The sequence below is a fragment of the Tenrec ecaudatus genome, chromosome 15, assembly GCF_050624435.1.
Source record: "Tenrec ecaudatus isolate mTenEca1 chromosome 15, mTenEca1.hap1, whole genome shotgun sequence".
Taxonomy (NCBI): Eukaryota; Metazoa; Chordata; class Mammalia; order Afrosoricida; family Tenrecidae; genus Tenrec; species Tenrec ecaudatus.
The window spans coordinates 115,398,897-115,412,069 of record NC_134544.1 but is presented as its reverse complement, the minus strand read 5'-3'; the positions used below and the strand labels follow the sequence as shown (position 1 = coordinate 115,412,069).

At 42.5% G+C, this 13,173-nt stretch overlaps 1 protein-coding gene across 1 annotated transcript in view; it reads right to left on the bottom strand.

The window, feature by feature from the left end:
• The window catches only part of TWSG1 (twisted gastrulation BMP signaling modulator 1), a 66,458-nt gene extending 62,140 nt beyond the window's left edge, over positions 1 to 4,318 (bottom strand). Inside the window, exons 1-2 of the mRNA XM_075533176.1 lie at positions 4,160 to 4,318; positions 1,896 to 2,055 (exon numbers count right to left, since the gene is read on the bottom strand). Of these exons, the coding sequence (XP_075389291.1) occupies positions 1,896 to 2,018 (123 nt within the window). The 5' untranslated portion in view covers positions 2,019 to 2,055; positions 4,160 to 4,318. The remainder of the gene's footprint in view (positions 1 to 1,895; positions 2,056 to 4,159) is intronic.
• Positions 4,319 to 13,173: the final 8,855 nt, after the last annotated feature.

Sequence of the window (13,173 nt, the reverse complement as noted above, 5' to 3'; positions counted from 1 at the left end):
CAGTTCTATTAACATGGCCCTGCCCAATACTCACCTTCGTGAAATGATCAATGAAGATAAGGGTGCGACAGCAAAGTATGGGGAAGAAAGCAGATGACCGGGTATCAATCAGAATAGTATCTGGGGTCCTAAAGGCCTGCATTCAAACAAGTAGCCAGCGACATGAGAGTCCACTAAGTCAGCAGGGAAGAAGCAGTAGCTTACGTGATGCAAAGATGACAATCACAAAATTCACATACGACAAAGGGAAAGTATCAGAGCTTCAGTTGCACACACCCAAATTGCAGAAGGCTATGGAGGGCGGTGGGAGTCCAAATCCATCTGCAGAGGGTCTAGTCAGATTAAGCCTCTGACAGATCCCCTCTAGCCACAGGCAAGGGTCTCGAACAGCTTTACTATCAGACAGAGATCATTGTAATCATGATTACACTGGATCGAACTCGATACTTGGTCAGTGGAGCGCCCTCTTGACCCAATGTGAAAATGTTCTAGATGCAAATACTTCTGGCTTGTTCCATGACAAAAATCTCTTCTCTGACTTTTAAAATACTGATAGTGGTCTTCTCTTTCTTACTCTTTATTTGTATTTTTATCTTTGTATTATTATTCTTATTTTATCCTTACCATTTTATTTCGTTTCTGTTGGGTTTTCCAGTTCATGAAGCATAGAGGAGTAGATACACAGAGATATTAACGGATGCAAGAATTTATGGGGCAGGTAGGATTGGAGGGTGGGAGATGGGGAGAGTGAGGGGATTGAGGGAGCAAACTATGTAATTGGGCGGGGGCAGATAGAACTAGAACTGATGGTGACTCATTTTAAAATCGATTTAACTATGACAAACGAAAACGTTCTAAAATTGATTGTGGTGATGATTGCCTAACTCTTCTTGATATGATTAAACTACTGAATTTTGTGATATGTGGATGAAGTGCCAATAAAACTGTTTTAAAAATGCGTCTGGTCCATGGAAACAGTGACCACTTCTAGTGCATACACACCCACAAGCGCTCCCAGATCAGGATTACAGGCAAGAGTCCGCTAACTCGGACATTACAAAGAATTCGACTATGTGAGGCTCCTGAACTTTAGCTCACAGCATAGCTCCTTGCAGAAAGACACACAAAGACAAAAAGGAGTGCTGATGGTCTACACAACGAGAAAAGAAAGAACAGCTGGGGAAGGCATGAAGTTTGCTCCCAAGGAACACGTCTCTGTGGAGAGTAATACAATCAGTACACTCAGTAGAAAGGCTGTGGGTTTTGGAGTCAAACTCAAACCAAGTTCCACAGCCACTTACTAGCTACATAATCTGAATCAAATTACTTAACCTGTTTCCTCCTTAGTAGATTGAAAGTTGTAACAACAGTAACATGTTTATCTTGATGATAAAAAGGGATATAGTTGTTAAAAATCTTAAAGGCAGATTTCCCCAGTCCCAACCAACAATTTGACTGTAACCTCCTGGTAGTTAGAACCTTCCAACTAAAATGCTCCTGGATTTCTTACCCTCAGAAACTAACATTGTTGCATTGGGACTAAGTCCTGGGTTACTTTGTTAGATAACAATAGGATCCACCTAGGGTATTATTTGTCTCTATGACTAGCTAATTTTTCTAAATATAATAATTGAGCTGTTTTGTTATATAATCTATATTACTGAAGGGAATCTTTTTATTAGAATAGAGTGTTCATTGGCTTGCAATAGAATGTTTATTGATTCAGAATACTGAAAATCTTGAATCTGACCTTACTTACATGCAAGAGAATTGAAAGGGTGAATATCTAAAACTAGTATGTCATGGTACATCAAGTCCTGATTAAGACTCAGGCCTCAACTATATCTGTACTTCACTACATTTGAACTTTTTAAAAAGGGTACTCTTCATCCTACCTGAATGAGGCATTTGCTCACATCACTAGCACAGAGCGCTTTGTTGCAACTCAGTGACACAGGGATCCACAGGAGGAACATCAGGATGGCTGGAGTAAGCACAACAACATAGTGTGACTTCATGTTTCTTCAAGGAAGATAATAAGCAACTCTCAGGAAGCTAAATAAACAATGAGGAAAAACAAACTTCAATAATAGGTACTAAGGTAAAAATAAATATAAAAATGAAAACCAAAACTAGTAAAACAAGACTTTGTGTCAAAAGACTTTTAAGTGTTCTTTTAAAGATACATCTCAATAAGAGTATTTAAACAAAAACAAATTATAATTTTATATTGTAATGTCTTGTTAGCTATCTTTAAAGACACGGAATACTGAAATTCCAGATTCCTCAAAATGGTAATTGTTAGTTACAGTGCTATCTAGATCCTAACCGGAGTATATCAAGCAAATACAGGTATCCTCTGCTTCCCACAATCTGCCTTAAGTCACTGAACTTTTCCAAAAGACCCACCTGGTTTTGCTATTCAAAAAGTTTTGAAGAGGATTTCTGCATGTGTTTTACAGCTAGCCTAAGAGGCTCGGTGGGTTAGTCAGAATGGTGTTGATAAGCTCCTTCCCCAGGAATTACACTCAATGTTTCAGCATCAAGTCGTTATATAGCTTTAAACTATGTCTGTGAGTACCTATCGTCAGCTCAATTTATTTTGTTAATTTAACAACATATGTCCTGAGGTACTCTGGGGCCTTTAGTGGCAAGTGGATTATGCATTGGGCTGCTAACCCCAAAAGGTCAGCATTTTGACACCACTAGCCACTTTTCTATTCTCATAAAAGATTCACAGCCTGGGAAACCCACAGGGGCAGTTCTACTCTGCCCTGAAGGGAGACTGGAATAAGTCAGAATGGCAGTGAGTGAGAGAACACCAAAAATTGTTTCCCATGCAAATTAATGGTAGCTGCTTCTTTACTTTCCGCCTTTAGGGAGTGTGAAAGGTTTCATAGGAACATACTTTCAAATACTGCTGAAAACCTGTAACTAGATTCAAACCCGCACTGCACTGACATGGTTTAACTTTAGATTTTAGGTCCACTATTCAAACGTAAGCGCATACAAAAGTTATCCATTTTGTCTTATAACTTTAAAACATTTTACAATGTTATAATTTCTTATGATTAAAACAAATTTTAAATGCATTATCACCTTCTCGTTTTGGTCTCCCAACAAAATTGGTCCAAATAAAATAGTTTAAATAACTTAGCAAATAAAAATATATTTTTAAAATTACTTGGCAAATAATATGGGAGATAAGAAATTATTAATTTCATTAAGAACACTGGGCAGTTTATTAAAATACAAAATGTTCTTTTACTTATATTATTACCACAGTCTTCGAAGTTATTATGAAGACATGAGAGTCCATCAAAAGGAAGAAGAAAGGGGTCAGCAGAAATTCTGACAGGAGTTAAATAACCAACATGATTATTAAACTCTAAAAAGATAATCCTTATTAGTCAAAACACACACCCACAGGCTAATCAATAAAAACAAATGAATACTGATTGAAGGGTAAAAAGTAAGTTGATGCTGTTTTTATTACCTTGAGCCATTATTGCGAGGATTAGAAAGTCCAATAAAGCCCAGCAATTAGCCGGTGAGAAGAGGAGAAGGCTTTGTACTTGGATGACTCAAGGTGCACCGAGGAAAGCCCTGGTGATCGCTCCTGGGCGACCCAGCGCCCAGGGACCGTTAGCCCTCACTTTTCTAAGGATGTAACAGCGCCCAGCAAGTCAGCGGAGTTTACAGACCGCCAGGACATGTTTGCGGAGGCCCTCGAGAACGACCACAAAAGATACTTTTTAAGAACTTTCACTTTTTTTCTTCTTCCCTGAAGCTGCTCCCAAACGCTATTCCCCCAATCTCACTGGACAACGTGTTGATGAGATGTGAGCGCGAGCAGATCAGGGAGCAGAATCTTCCGTTCGCGGACGAGCTGGAAACAATACCCCATCGCGGGGGCTGTCCACGCTCCCTGGCGGGCCGGCCCGCGGGGCGCACACGACCCCGGCGGGCGGGCGGGCGGGCGGCCTTCCGGGCGGCGGGCCCGGCTACACCGCGGGGCTCCCCCGGGCCAGGCAGGGCCCGAGCGCGGGCCGGGCGGCTGCCCCGCCTCGCGGCGCCCGGCCGGCCCACACCCCGAACGCGCCCGCACTCCCCCGGCTGCCCCCGTCGGCCGCCGGGCCTGGCGGAGCCTGACGCTCACCTCGCCTCGTCCCCCGACGCGTCCGGCCGAGCCCCGCGCGGTCCGGCCAGATCGGGCCAAGTCCCGGCGCCGTCCCCTCCGAGCCCGCGAGCCTCTGGCACTGGGATGAGGCAGGCAGGCCGCTGCTCGCCAGCCCGCGCGGCCACTCCCTCAGCCCCCGCCAGGAGCCGCCCACCCAGCAGCGCGCGCACGCCCCGCCCAGAGCCCAGCCCCGCCCACCCAGCAGCGCGCCCCCCGCGCAGCCCCGCCCACCCAGCAGCGCGGCCCCCCCCCGCGTACGCCCCGCCCAGAGCTCAGCCCCGCCCACCCAGCAGCGCGCCCCCCGCGCACGCCCCGCCCACCCAGCAGCGCGGCCCCCCGCGCACGCCCCGCCCGCCCAGCAGCGCGGCCCCCCCGCGCACGCCCCGCCCGCAGCGGCGGGCAAGCCTCGACGGCCGGTGCAGGCCCCGCCCCTCATCCAGGGCTGCCCGGACACGCCGCACAGGCCCCGCCCCGGGCCCGGCTCAGGCAAGTTTGCCGGGGCCCGGGAGGCACGGCAGTGCGACAATCCCACGCGTGCTTTGGTGCGGAGCTGCCCCCCGCCTTTTACCCGGCCTCTCTCCCACGTCCAGTTCCGTTTGCTTTGTCAGCCCCAGCAGACCCCTTTCTGAGTCCCCTCTGCTGAGCGCTCTTAGAATGATTGCTCCTTGGCCCGTGTACAGGTTCCAGGAGAGCACAGCCACAGGGGCTGGAGTTCCCATTCTCCTCGGTGTTGCTCTGAGCTGTCGAATACCTGTACATAATCAATAAAACACACGTAAACATCTTTCTGATCGATATTCTCTGCTTTCAGCCAAGATCCATCTGATGTCAGCCATCCTTTGCTTCATGCCACGTCCTCTTCTGGGTGCAGCTTGAATTTCTGGTAGATCTGTGTCGACGTACTGCTACACCATTTTCAAATTATCTTCGACAAAATCTTACTGATATGTGATATTAATAATATGTTTGGGTAAGTCCTGCACTCTTCTTAGGTCACCTTTCTTTGGAATGGGCACAAATATGGATATCGTTCATTCTATTGTCCAAGTAGCTGGACAAATTTCTTCACATAGATAAGTGAGCACTTCCAGTCTTGAATCCGTTGGGTTTGGGGTTTTTGTCATGTCCCACCACCACCCTCCTGGTAATAAACATCTTATCTTTTGACACTGTATTAATAGAATAAATGTTCAAAATGTACAAAACCACTGAAAACATGTAACATGATTAGAGGAACAGATGGCGGGCGTTTATATAGAACCATGGTAGTCACCATCACTGATAAAATAGAGAAACATCCCATATAAATAATACAAGTCTTAAGTCACAAACCACTAAGCAAAGATTTTCCATTGCTCAAACTTTACCGGGGAAACCCATTGCTAATATTTAATATTGCAAACTAAAAATAACGTGGCTACCCACTCCAGGAAGACCCGTTCCTAACTGTGATACTGGATGATGCGGTACTAACTGAAACATTAACAAAGCCATCTTTTGCTGACTGGAAATGTAGCTATTGACGATTGTTCGGACTGGAGATTAGAAGAATTTAGATCCTCATTTATATCTGATCAAACTGTAAAGCATCGCCATGATTTCAATGCACAACGATGTTTATAAAACCCAAATAACTAGATTTGTAAAACACCAATTTCCTTGTCCACACACAAGTTTCTTTGATTGTAACTGACATGGACAGGATAAGCCGCCTGACCAGTGTAACCGATGAGTCACCGCATACCAGAAACCAAGTCTGACCACCAAGGACCTGGCCAAGTGAGGATGCAGTTGGGTTCCAGTCAATCAGGGACCACCACTTCAGTCTCAGCCAACCAGGGACAACCTCCTTAGAAAAAGTAAATAAATAAACAGCCCCAACTCAATGGCCGCTGTCAGACATATAAAAAAGGCCTGCCATCTCTGGGCTGCTTCTAACTACTTTTGCCCTTTTGCTGGTATAAACCCTCTGGGAGTCTGTCTCCAGGGTATCCGAACTTTGCTGCTCAATAAAGCCACTGTGCTGTCTCCTCCCACCTGCTTGGTCTTTAGGTCTGCGTGGTCGCCAGCAGTGGGGGATCCACCGGGAAAGAGGTCTACCATATCTGACTTCCTATAACTGTGGGTTGATATGTAGGGTTGCTACCTTTGAGGATTTCTGCATCATAGAGAAACAAACATCCCTATTCTGAAGAAAAATACTCAATGTGTCTCAATATTTTTCAAAATCCTCTCTCTAAATCTTCTTTTGACACTTTAGAGGAAAAAAAGCTTGGGATATAAAGTAATGGCAAACACAGGTGCGCCTGTATTTTGTGCTAAATATTTGAATTAATGCATATTGATGAAACAACTTCTCAATCATATGATCCTATGCTTGGAAAACATGAACTCACTTAGCTGGTTGAAAATGCAAATAACGATTATGACCAGAAATGTTCATGAAAACAGATTGAGAGTTCATATTTTGAATTCTGAAGAAAAGAAGTCTCTTCCAGGTATATATTTTCAATAAAATCCCATAAAAATCAAATCTAAGCACCATACTAATCTGTGGTAGCTAGTACAATGTAATATTTCTTCATAAACAGAGACCCAAATCTCCTCACCATCCTAGCTCTTGACTGGAATTCATTTCATCTTTCTATTTGGGAAGAAGTGATATACCCACTTCTATTTTTTGAAGGATTTTCAGTCTCAAATAATATAACCCAATATACTATCCTTATTCAAAATCAATTTGAATAAATGACTACCTATTGTTCTGCAATCTTAAAATAGCTAAACATTTCAAAATACAGGGGTATTATTTTTTTCAGGGTATTGTTTTATACAGTACTTTGAGCATTAAACATTACCAGAAGTTTTTTTTATATAATAAATAATTTTATTGTGGGCTCATACAAAAAAAATTACCAGAAGTAATACATAAACTCACTGCCATCACGTCGATACTGACTTATAGCAACTCTACAGGACAGGGTAGAACTGCCTCTGTGAGTTTCTGAGACTGTAATTCTCTACAGGAATAGAAACCTTCACATCCCCTTTAACCTCTTTTATGCACCGGCCCCACCCTCCACCCAACCTCCCACCACTGTCTTTCTCCTGTGGAGCAGCTGGTGTTTTTGAACTGCTGATCTTGAGATTAGCAGCCCAATATATAACCACTAAGGCACCAGTGACAGCTTAAATATTGTCTTCATAATCAATATATTCAACTGCATTGTTTTGTTTTCCTTTATACAAGTGAAATGTTTTCCCATTGCTGCAAATTTTCAATATTTTCGATCTTTCTCAAAACAGGAAAGATGAGACACATTTGGAATTCAAGTATATATGAAATATAGGGTCTTCCACCCCCCCCCAACAGCATTAGAGATGAGAGACTAAATGACAAGAAGCTAAGTTAGATCTTCGTAGCTTTGTTACAAATTACACCCAAAAAGTAAATAAAGAGCAAACCTAAACTAAAACTGAAACACAAAACTTCCAAATACATTCTCAGTTCAATTTAAAAGATAAGTCACCCGAATACACCCAAATGTCCAGATAGTGATATCTTTCTATTATATAATTAGTGAAAATTTATTTAAAAATGAATTCCTATCACTAAGTTCTACTCCATTAACTATCTTTTCTTTTGGATAATGCATTGCTATTATATTAAAATGTCATATTGAACTCCGATCCCATTTTTATTCAAAAGAAACTATTATTCAGTGATTTCTATGATTCCACAAATAACAAACAAAAACTCCATCCAATCACCACCGCAGCGCAAAACACAAAACACTACATCATTTAATGTAAGAAACTCAGTATCAATGCAAAATAAAGCAATACACTGTGGTATTGGAAGGACTTCGGGCCTCTACTCATGCCTTCCCTCAATACAAGAAAACTCTGTTCTAACAAATTGACATTCTGTGATGCTCACCCTCCTGACACAATTGCTGCAGACAAAATGAGTGCATAAGCAAATGTGGTGAAGAAGGCGGGTGGTGCCTGGCTATTAAAAGATATAGCATTTGGGGTCTTAAAGCCTTGAAGTTAAATAAGCGGCCATTCAGCAAAGAAACAACAAACCCACATGGAAGAAGCACACCGCCCCTGTGATCATGAAGAGTTATTGGAACCGGGTAATAAGCATCAGAAGACACATAACAAACAAAGAAACAAACAAACAAATAAAAACATATTGTTGAGAACAAGGGGAGGTGGAACAGAGACCCAAAGCCCATCTGTAGACAATGGAACAATCCCCGCACCCCCCACAGAGAGGCCACAGGGAAGGAACGAGTCAACCAGTGTGCAGTAAAGCATTGATGAAACACAATATTCCTCTGGTTCCTTGAGGCTTCCTCACCCCCACTATCATGACCTCAGTGCTGCTCCTTAATTCAGAATAGACTGGAGCATGTACACAGTTATTGAAAAGAGATGGGGCACATGACACACAGAATTCAGAAATAGGAGTGGGAATAGCGATACCAGAAAGGTAGGGATAAGGATGGGGGGGGGGGGAAGGAGAACCAATTACAATGATTGACACATAACCAAACACCCCTCTCCTGGGGGAAGAACAACAGAAAACACAACACAGGGGAAGGGCAACAATGGTCAGTGTAAGATATGAAAATAATAATTTATAATCTACCAAGGGGGTAGGAGGGTGGGGTGGGGAGGGAAGGGGGTAAAATGAGGAGCTGATACCAAGGGCTCAATAAGGTAAATGTCTAGAAATGAATGAAGGTAACGTATGTACGAACACACCTGATGCAATCAATATATGGATTGTAACAAGAGTTGTAAGAGTCCCCGATAAAATGATCTAGTACAATTTTTTTTAAGAAATGGGAAAACGAATTACCAACTTCAAATGGAGAGGGAAGAAATCCAAGATAAGCAAAAAAGCGTCTCAAAAAGAACAAAGTAAGTGGTCTTACATTGCCAGACCTCAAAACCTACTACACAGCCAAAGTTGTCAAAACAGCTTGGTATTTGTATAATGATAAATATATAGACCAATGGAACAGGACAGAAAATTCAGAAATAAAAATATCTGCCTACAGACAACTGGTTTTTGACAAGAACCCAATAAATATTAAATGGGAAAGGAAGGCCTTCTTTAATAGATCATGCCGGAAAAACTGGATATTCATCCGCAGAAGAATGAAACAGGACCCATGCTTCACTCCATGCACAAAAATGAACATGAGATGGATTAGACACCTAAATGTAAAACCCAAAGCTCTCAGGACCATCAATGAGAAAACTGGGGACTAATTAAGGGCCCTAGTGCAGCACATATATGGACTACCAGATACAACAAAGGAAGCACAAATAGAGAAGAATGAAATAGATGAATGGGATTTATTAAGAATAAAACACTTCTGTACATTCAAGAAATTCATCAAAAGAGTAAAATGAGAGCCCACAGACTGGGAAAAGATATTTAGCAATGACATAGTGGACAAAGAACTAATTATTAAAACCTACAAACTACTGCAAATCCACAACAAGAAATAAAAATGAATAGTCCTCTTAAAAGGGGGCAAAGGACCAGAGTAGACAATTTACAAAGGATGACACCCAAGTGGCTAACAAAGACTTGAGGAAATGCTCTAGTTCACTATCATGCTAGAAATGCAAACAAAGACGGATACCATCTAACACCCCAAACTGTCGCCCAATTAAAACAAACAAACAAACAGTGAACAACAAATACTGGAGAGGTTATGGAGAGATTGGAACTCTTACACACTCCAGTGAGCTTGTAAATAGGTATAACCACTGTGAAAGGCAAGATGGCGATTCCTAAAGCAGCCTGCAATAGAAATATACAACCCAGCAATGTCACTGCTGGCCATATGCCCTAAAGAAGTAAGAGACAGGTCATAAACAGATGTATGCTCTCCCTGTTCATGGCAGCAGAGTTCCCAATAGCAAAAGGTTGGAAGCAGCCCAAACTCTCACTAATAGATGAATGGATTAAAACATTTTTGGTATAGACACACAATGGAACACCACTCATCACGAAAAAAAATAAAAACAACTGAAGAAACTGTGAAACACCTTATGACAGGGAGGGTCTGGAAACTAGTGTGCTGCGTGAAGTTAGTCAAGCACAAAAGGACACATACTGTTATAAGGATGAGCACCAGGATGGGAGCAGGCTTTGGCAAGCCATCCAGTCTGCTGGCCAGGGTGCCCAGGCAGCTCCATAGAGAGCCTAACTGGTGCCCATGCAACACCCTCTCTGTGTGTATCTTGACCACTTTGACAGAGGTGCCCTCATGTCAGCTGGCAGGGACCCCAATAGAATTGAGAACTACAGACCATTTTCCTGAATGAACATTGATGCAAAAATTCTTAACAAAATACTGGCCAACAGAATACAAAAGTATATAAAACAAATAATTCACCATGACCAAGTGGGATTCATACCAGGGATGCAGGGATGGTTCAACATACGAAAGACCATCAGTATTATTTGTCACATTGACATGAAAAAAACTATAAAAAGCACATGATAATATCAATAGATGTGGAAAAAGCATTTTACAACATCCAACATTCCTGTTTAAGACACTCAAGAAGATAAGAATGGAAGGAAAATTCCTCAAGATGATACAAGCTTTATATGAAAAGCCAACAGCCAATGTGGTAGTCAATGGAGAAAAGATGAATACAATCCACTGAAAAAGGGGACCAGACAAGGATGTCCCTTGTCTCCACTCTTATTTAACACCATACTGGAGGTCCTAGCTAACAGCATAAGGCCAAGAAAAGACATAAAAAGTATTCACCTGGGAATGAAGAGGTGAAACTATCATTGTTTGCCGATGATATGATTTTATATATGGAAAATCCCCAAAGCTCCACAAGCGGAGTACTGGAAGCAATAGAGGAGTATGGCAGAGTGGCAGGATACAAGATCAACAAACAGACTGCTATACACATCAGATAAAACCACAGAAGAGATCAAAAAGGTGGTACCCTTCACAATAGCCAAGCACAAATTAAAATATCTAGGGATATACCTCACTAAAAAATCAAAAGATTTATATGAGGGAAAACTACAGAACACTATTACAAGAAACCAAGAGCGACCTCAACAAATGGAAGTATATCCCATGTTTGTGGACTGGAAGAGTCAATATAGTAAAGATGTCAGTTCTGCCCAAGGCACTATGTAAATTTAATACCATCCCGATACAATTACCCTCATCTTTCTTCAAAGAAATGGAAAAACTGATTACCAACTTCATATGGAGAGGGAAGAAGCCCAGAATTAGCAGAGAACTCCTCAAGAAGAAGGACACAGTGGGGAGGCTTGCTTTACCTGACTTTAGCACATATTATACAGCCACAGTGGTCAAAACTGCATGGTATTGGCAAAATGACAGGTACTTAGACCAATGGAAAAGAACTGAAAACCCAGAAATAAAATTATCAGCATACAGACAATTGATCTTTGATAAGGGCCCCAAAAATATCCAATGGGAAGCAGATGCCCTCTTCAACAAGAGGTGCTGGAAAAAAACGGATATCTACCTGCAGAAAAATGAAGCAGGACCCTATCTCACTCCATGCACAAGAATAAACTCAAGGCGGAGCACAGATCTCGAGGTAAAACCCCGAACTATTAGGGCTATCAATGAGGGAATTGGGACCAACCTGAGAACTTTGGCACAGGGAATACATAGGCTATCAGAAATAGGGAAGGACACAAATACAGATGAGTCACAAATTGACAAGTCAGATATATTGAAAATAAAATACCTGTGCATATTGAAAGAATTCACTGAGAGTAATGAGGGCCCACAGACTGGGAAAACATCTTTAGCAATGACACATCACACAAAAGCCTTATTACTAAAGTCTACAATTCTCTGATAGCTTCCAAAAAGAAAAAAAACTAATTGCCCACTGAGGCGGTGGGCAAAGGACCTGAACAGAAGTTCCACAGGGCCAGAAATCCGAATGGTCAATAAACATATGAGGAAATGGTCCAGGTCCCTAGCGATAAGACAAATATAAATTAAAACAACTATGAGATACCACCTAACACACTCAAAGATAGCATAATTCAAAAAATCAGAAAGCAACAAGTGTTGGAGGAGCTGTGGTGAGATAGTTCAGTGCTGCTGGATCTTTAGGCATGTACAGCCACTATGGAAATCAATTTGGCGATTTCTAAAACAGATGGAAATAGAGCTACCATGCGACCCAGCAATCTCTCTACTGGACATATACCCACAAGAGGCAAGAGACAACCACCACCTGACATCTGTGCTCCAATGTTGAGTGTGGCACAGTTCACAATTGCAAAGAGTTGGGAACAACCCAAATTTCCACCAGCAGATGAATGGATTAAAAACTGTGGTACATACATACAATATTATGCATTGCTATAAAGCAGCGATGAACACACGAAGCCCATCACCACATGGGAAGAACTGGAGGAAATTATGCTAAGCAAAGTAAGCTATGCCCAAAAGGTCAAGTACAACATGAGTCTACTAAGGTAAGCTTAAAAAAATGCAAAAGGGGAATAGGGAAAAAGCTACTATATACAAACATTCCTGGGGTGAGGTCCAGATAATATGGCAGGGCCACACCAAATCCAGGGATACATATAGTAGCTAACTAAAAAGGAGGGGGGGGGGGAAGAAAGAAAGAAAAAAAAGAAATGGGTAGCGGAGGAACGGGGCACTAACCCACCCAAGGGGAGGGTACTGTTTATCTCTCCATAGGGAAAGAGTGACCAGACTTCAACCTGGTGCTCCAAGATGTGACTGCAACATGCTTGCATGGAGCAGGGAACCAGGAGAGAAGTCTGAGTGGCTGGCCCCAATCCAACTATGTTGACAGCTCTCTCTACCCCCAAGAGAATTTACTTCAAAGGACAGCACTGAAGCTACAGGTCAGGGAGAGGGACATTTCTGATCAGAGCACATGGGAGCAAAGGAAGGGGGAGGAAGAGA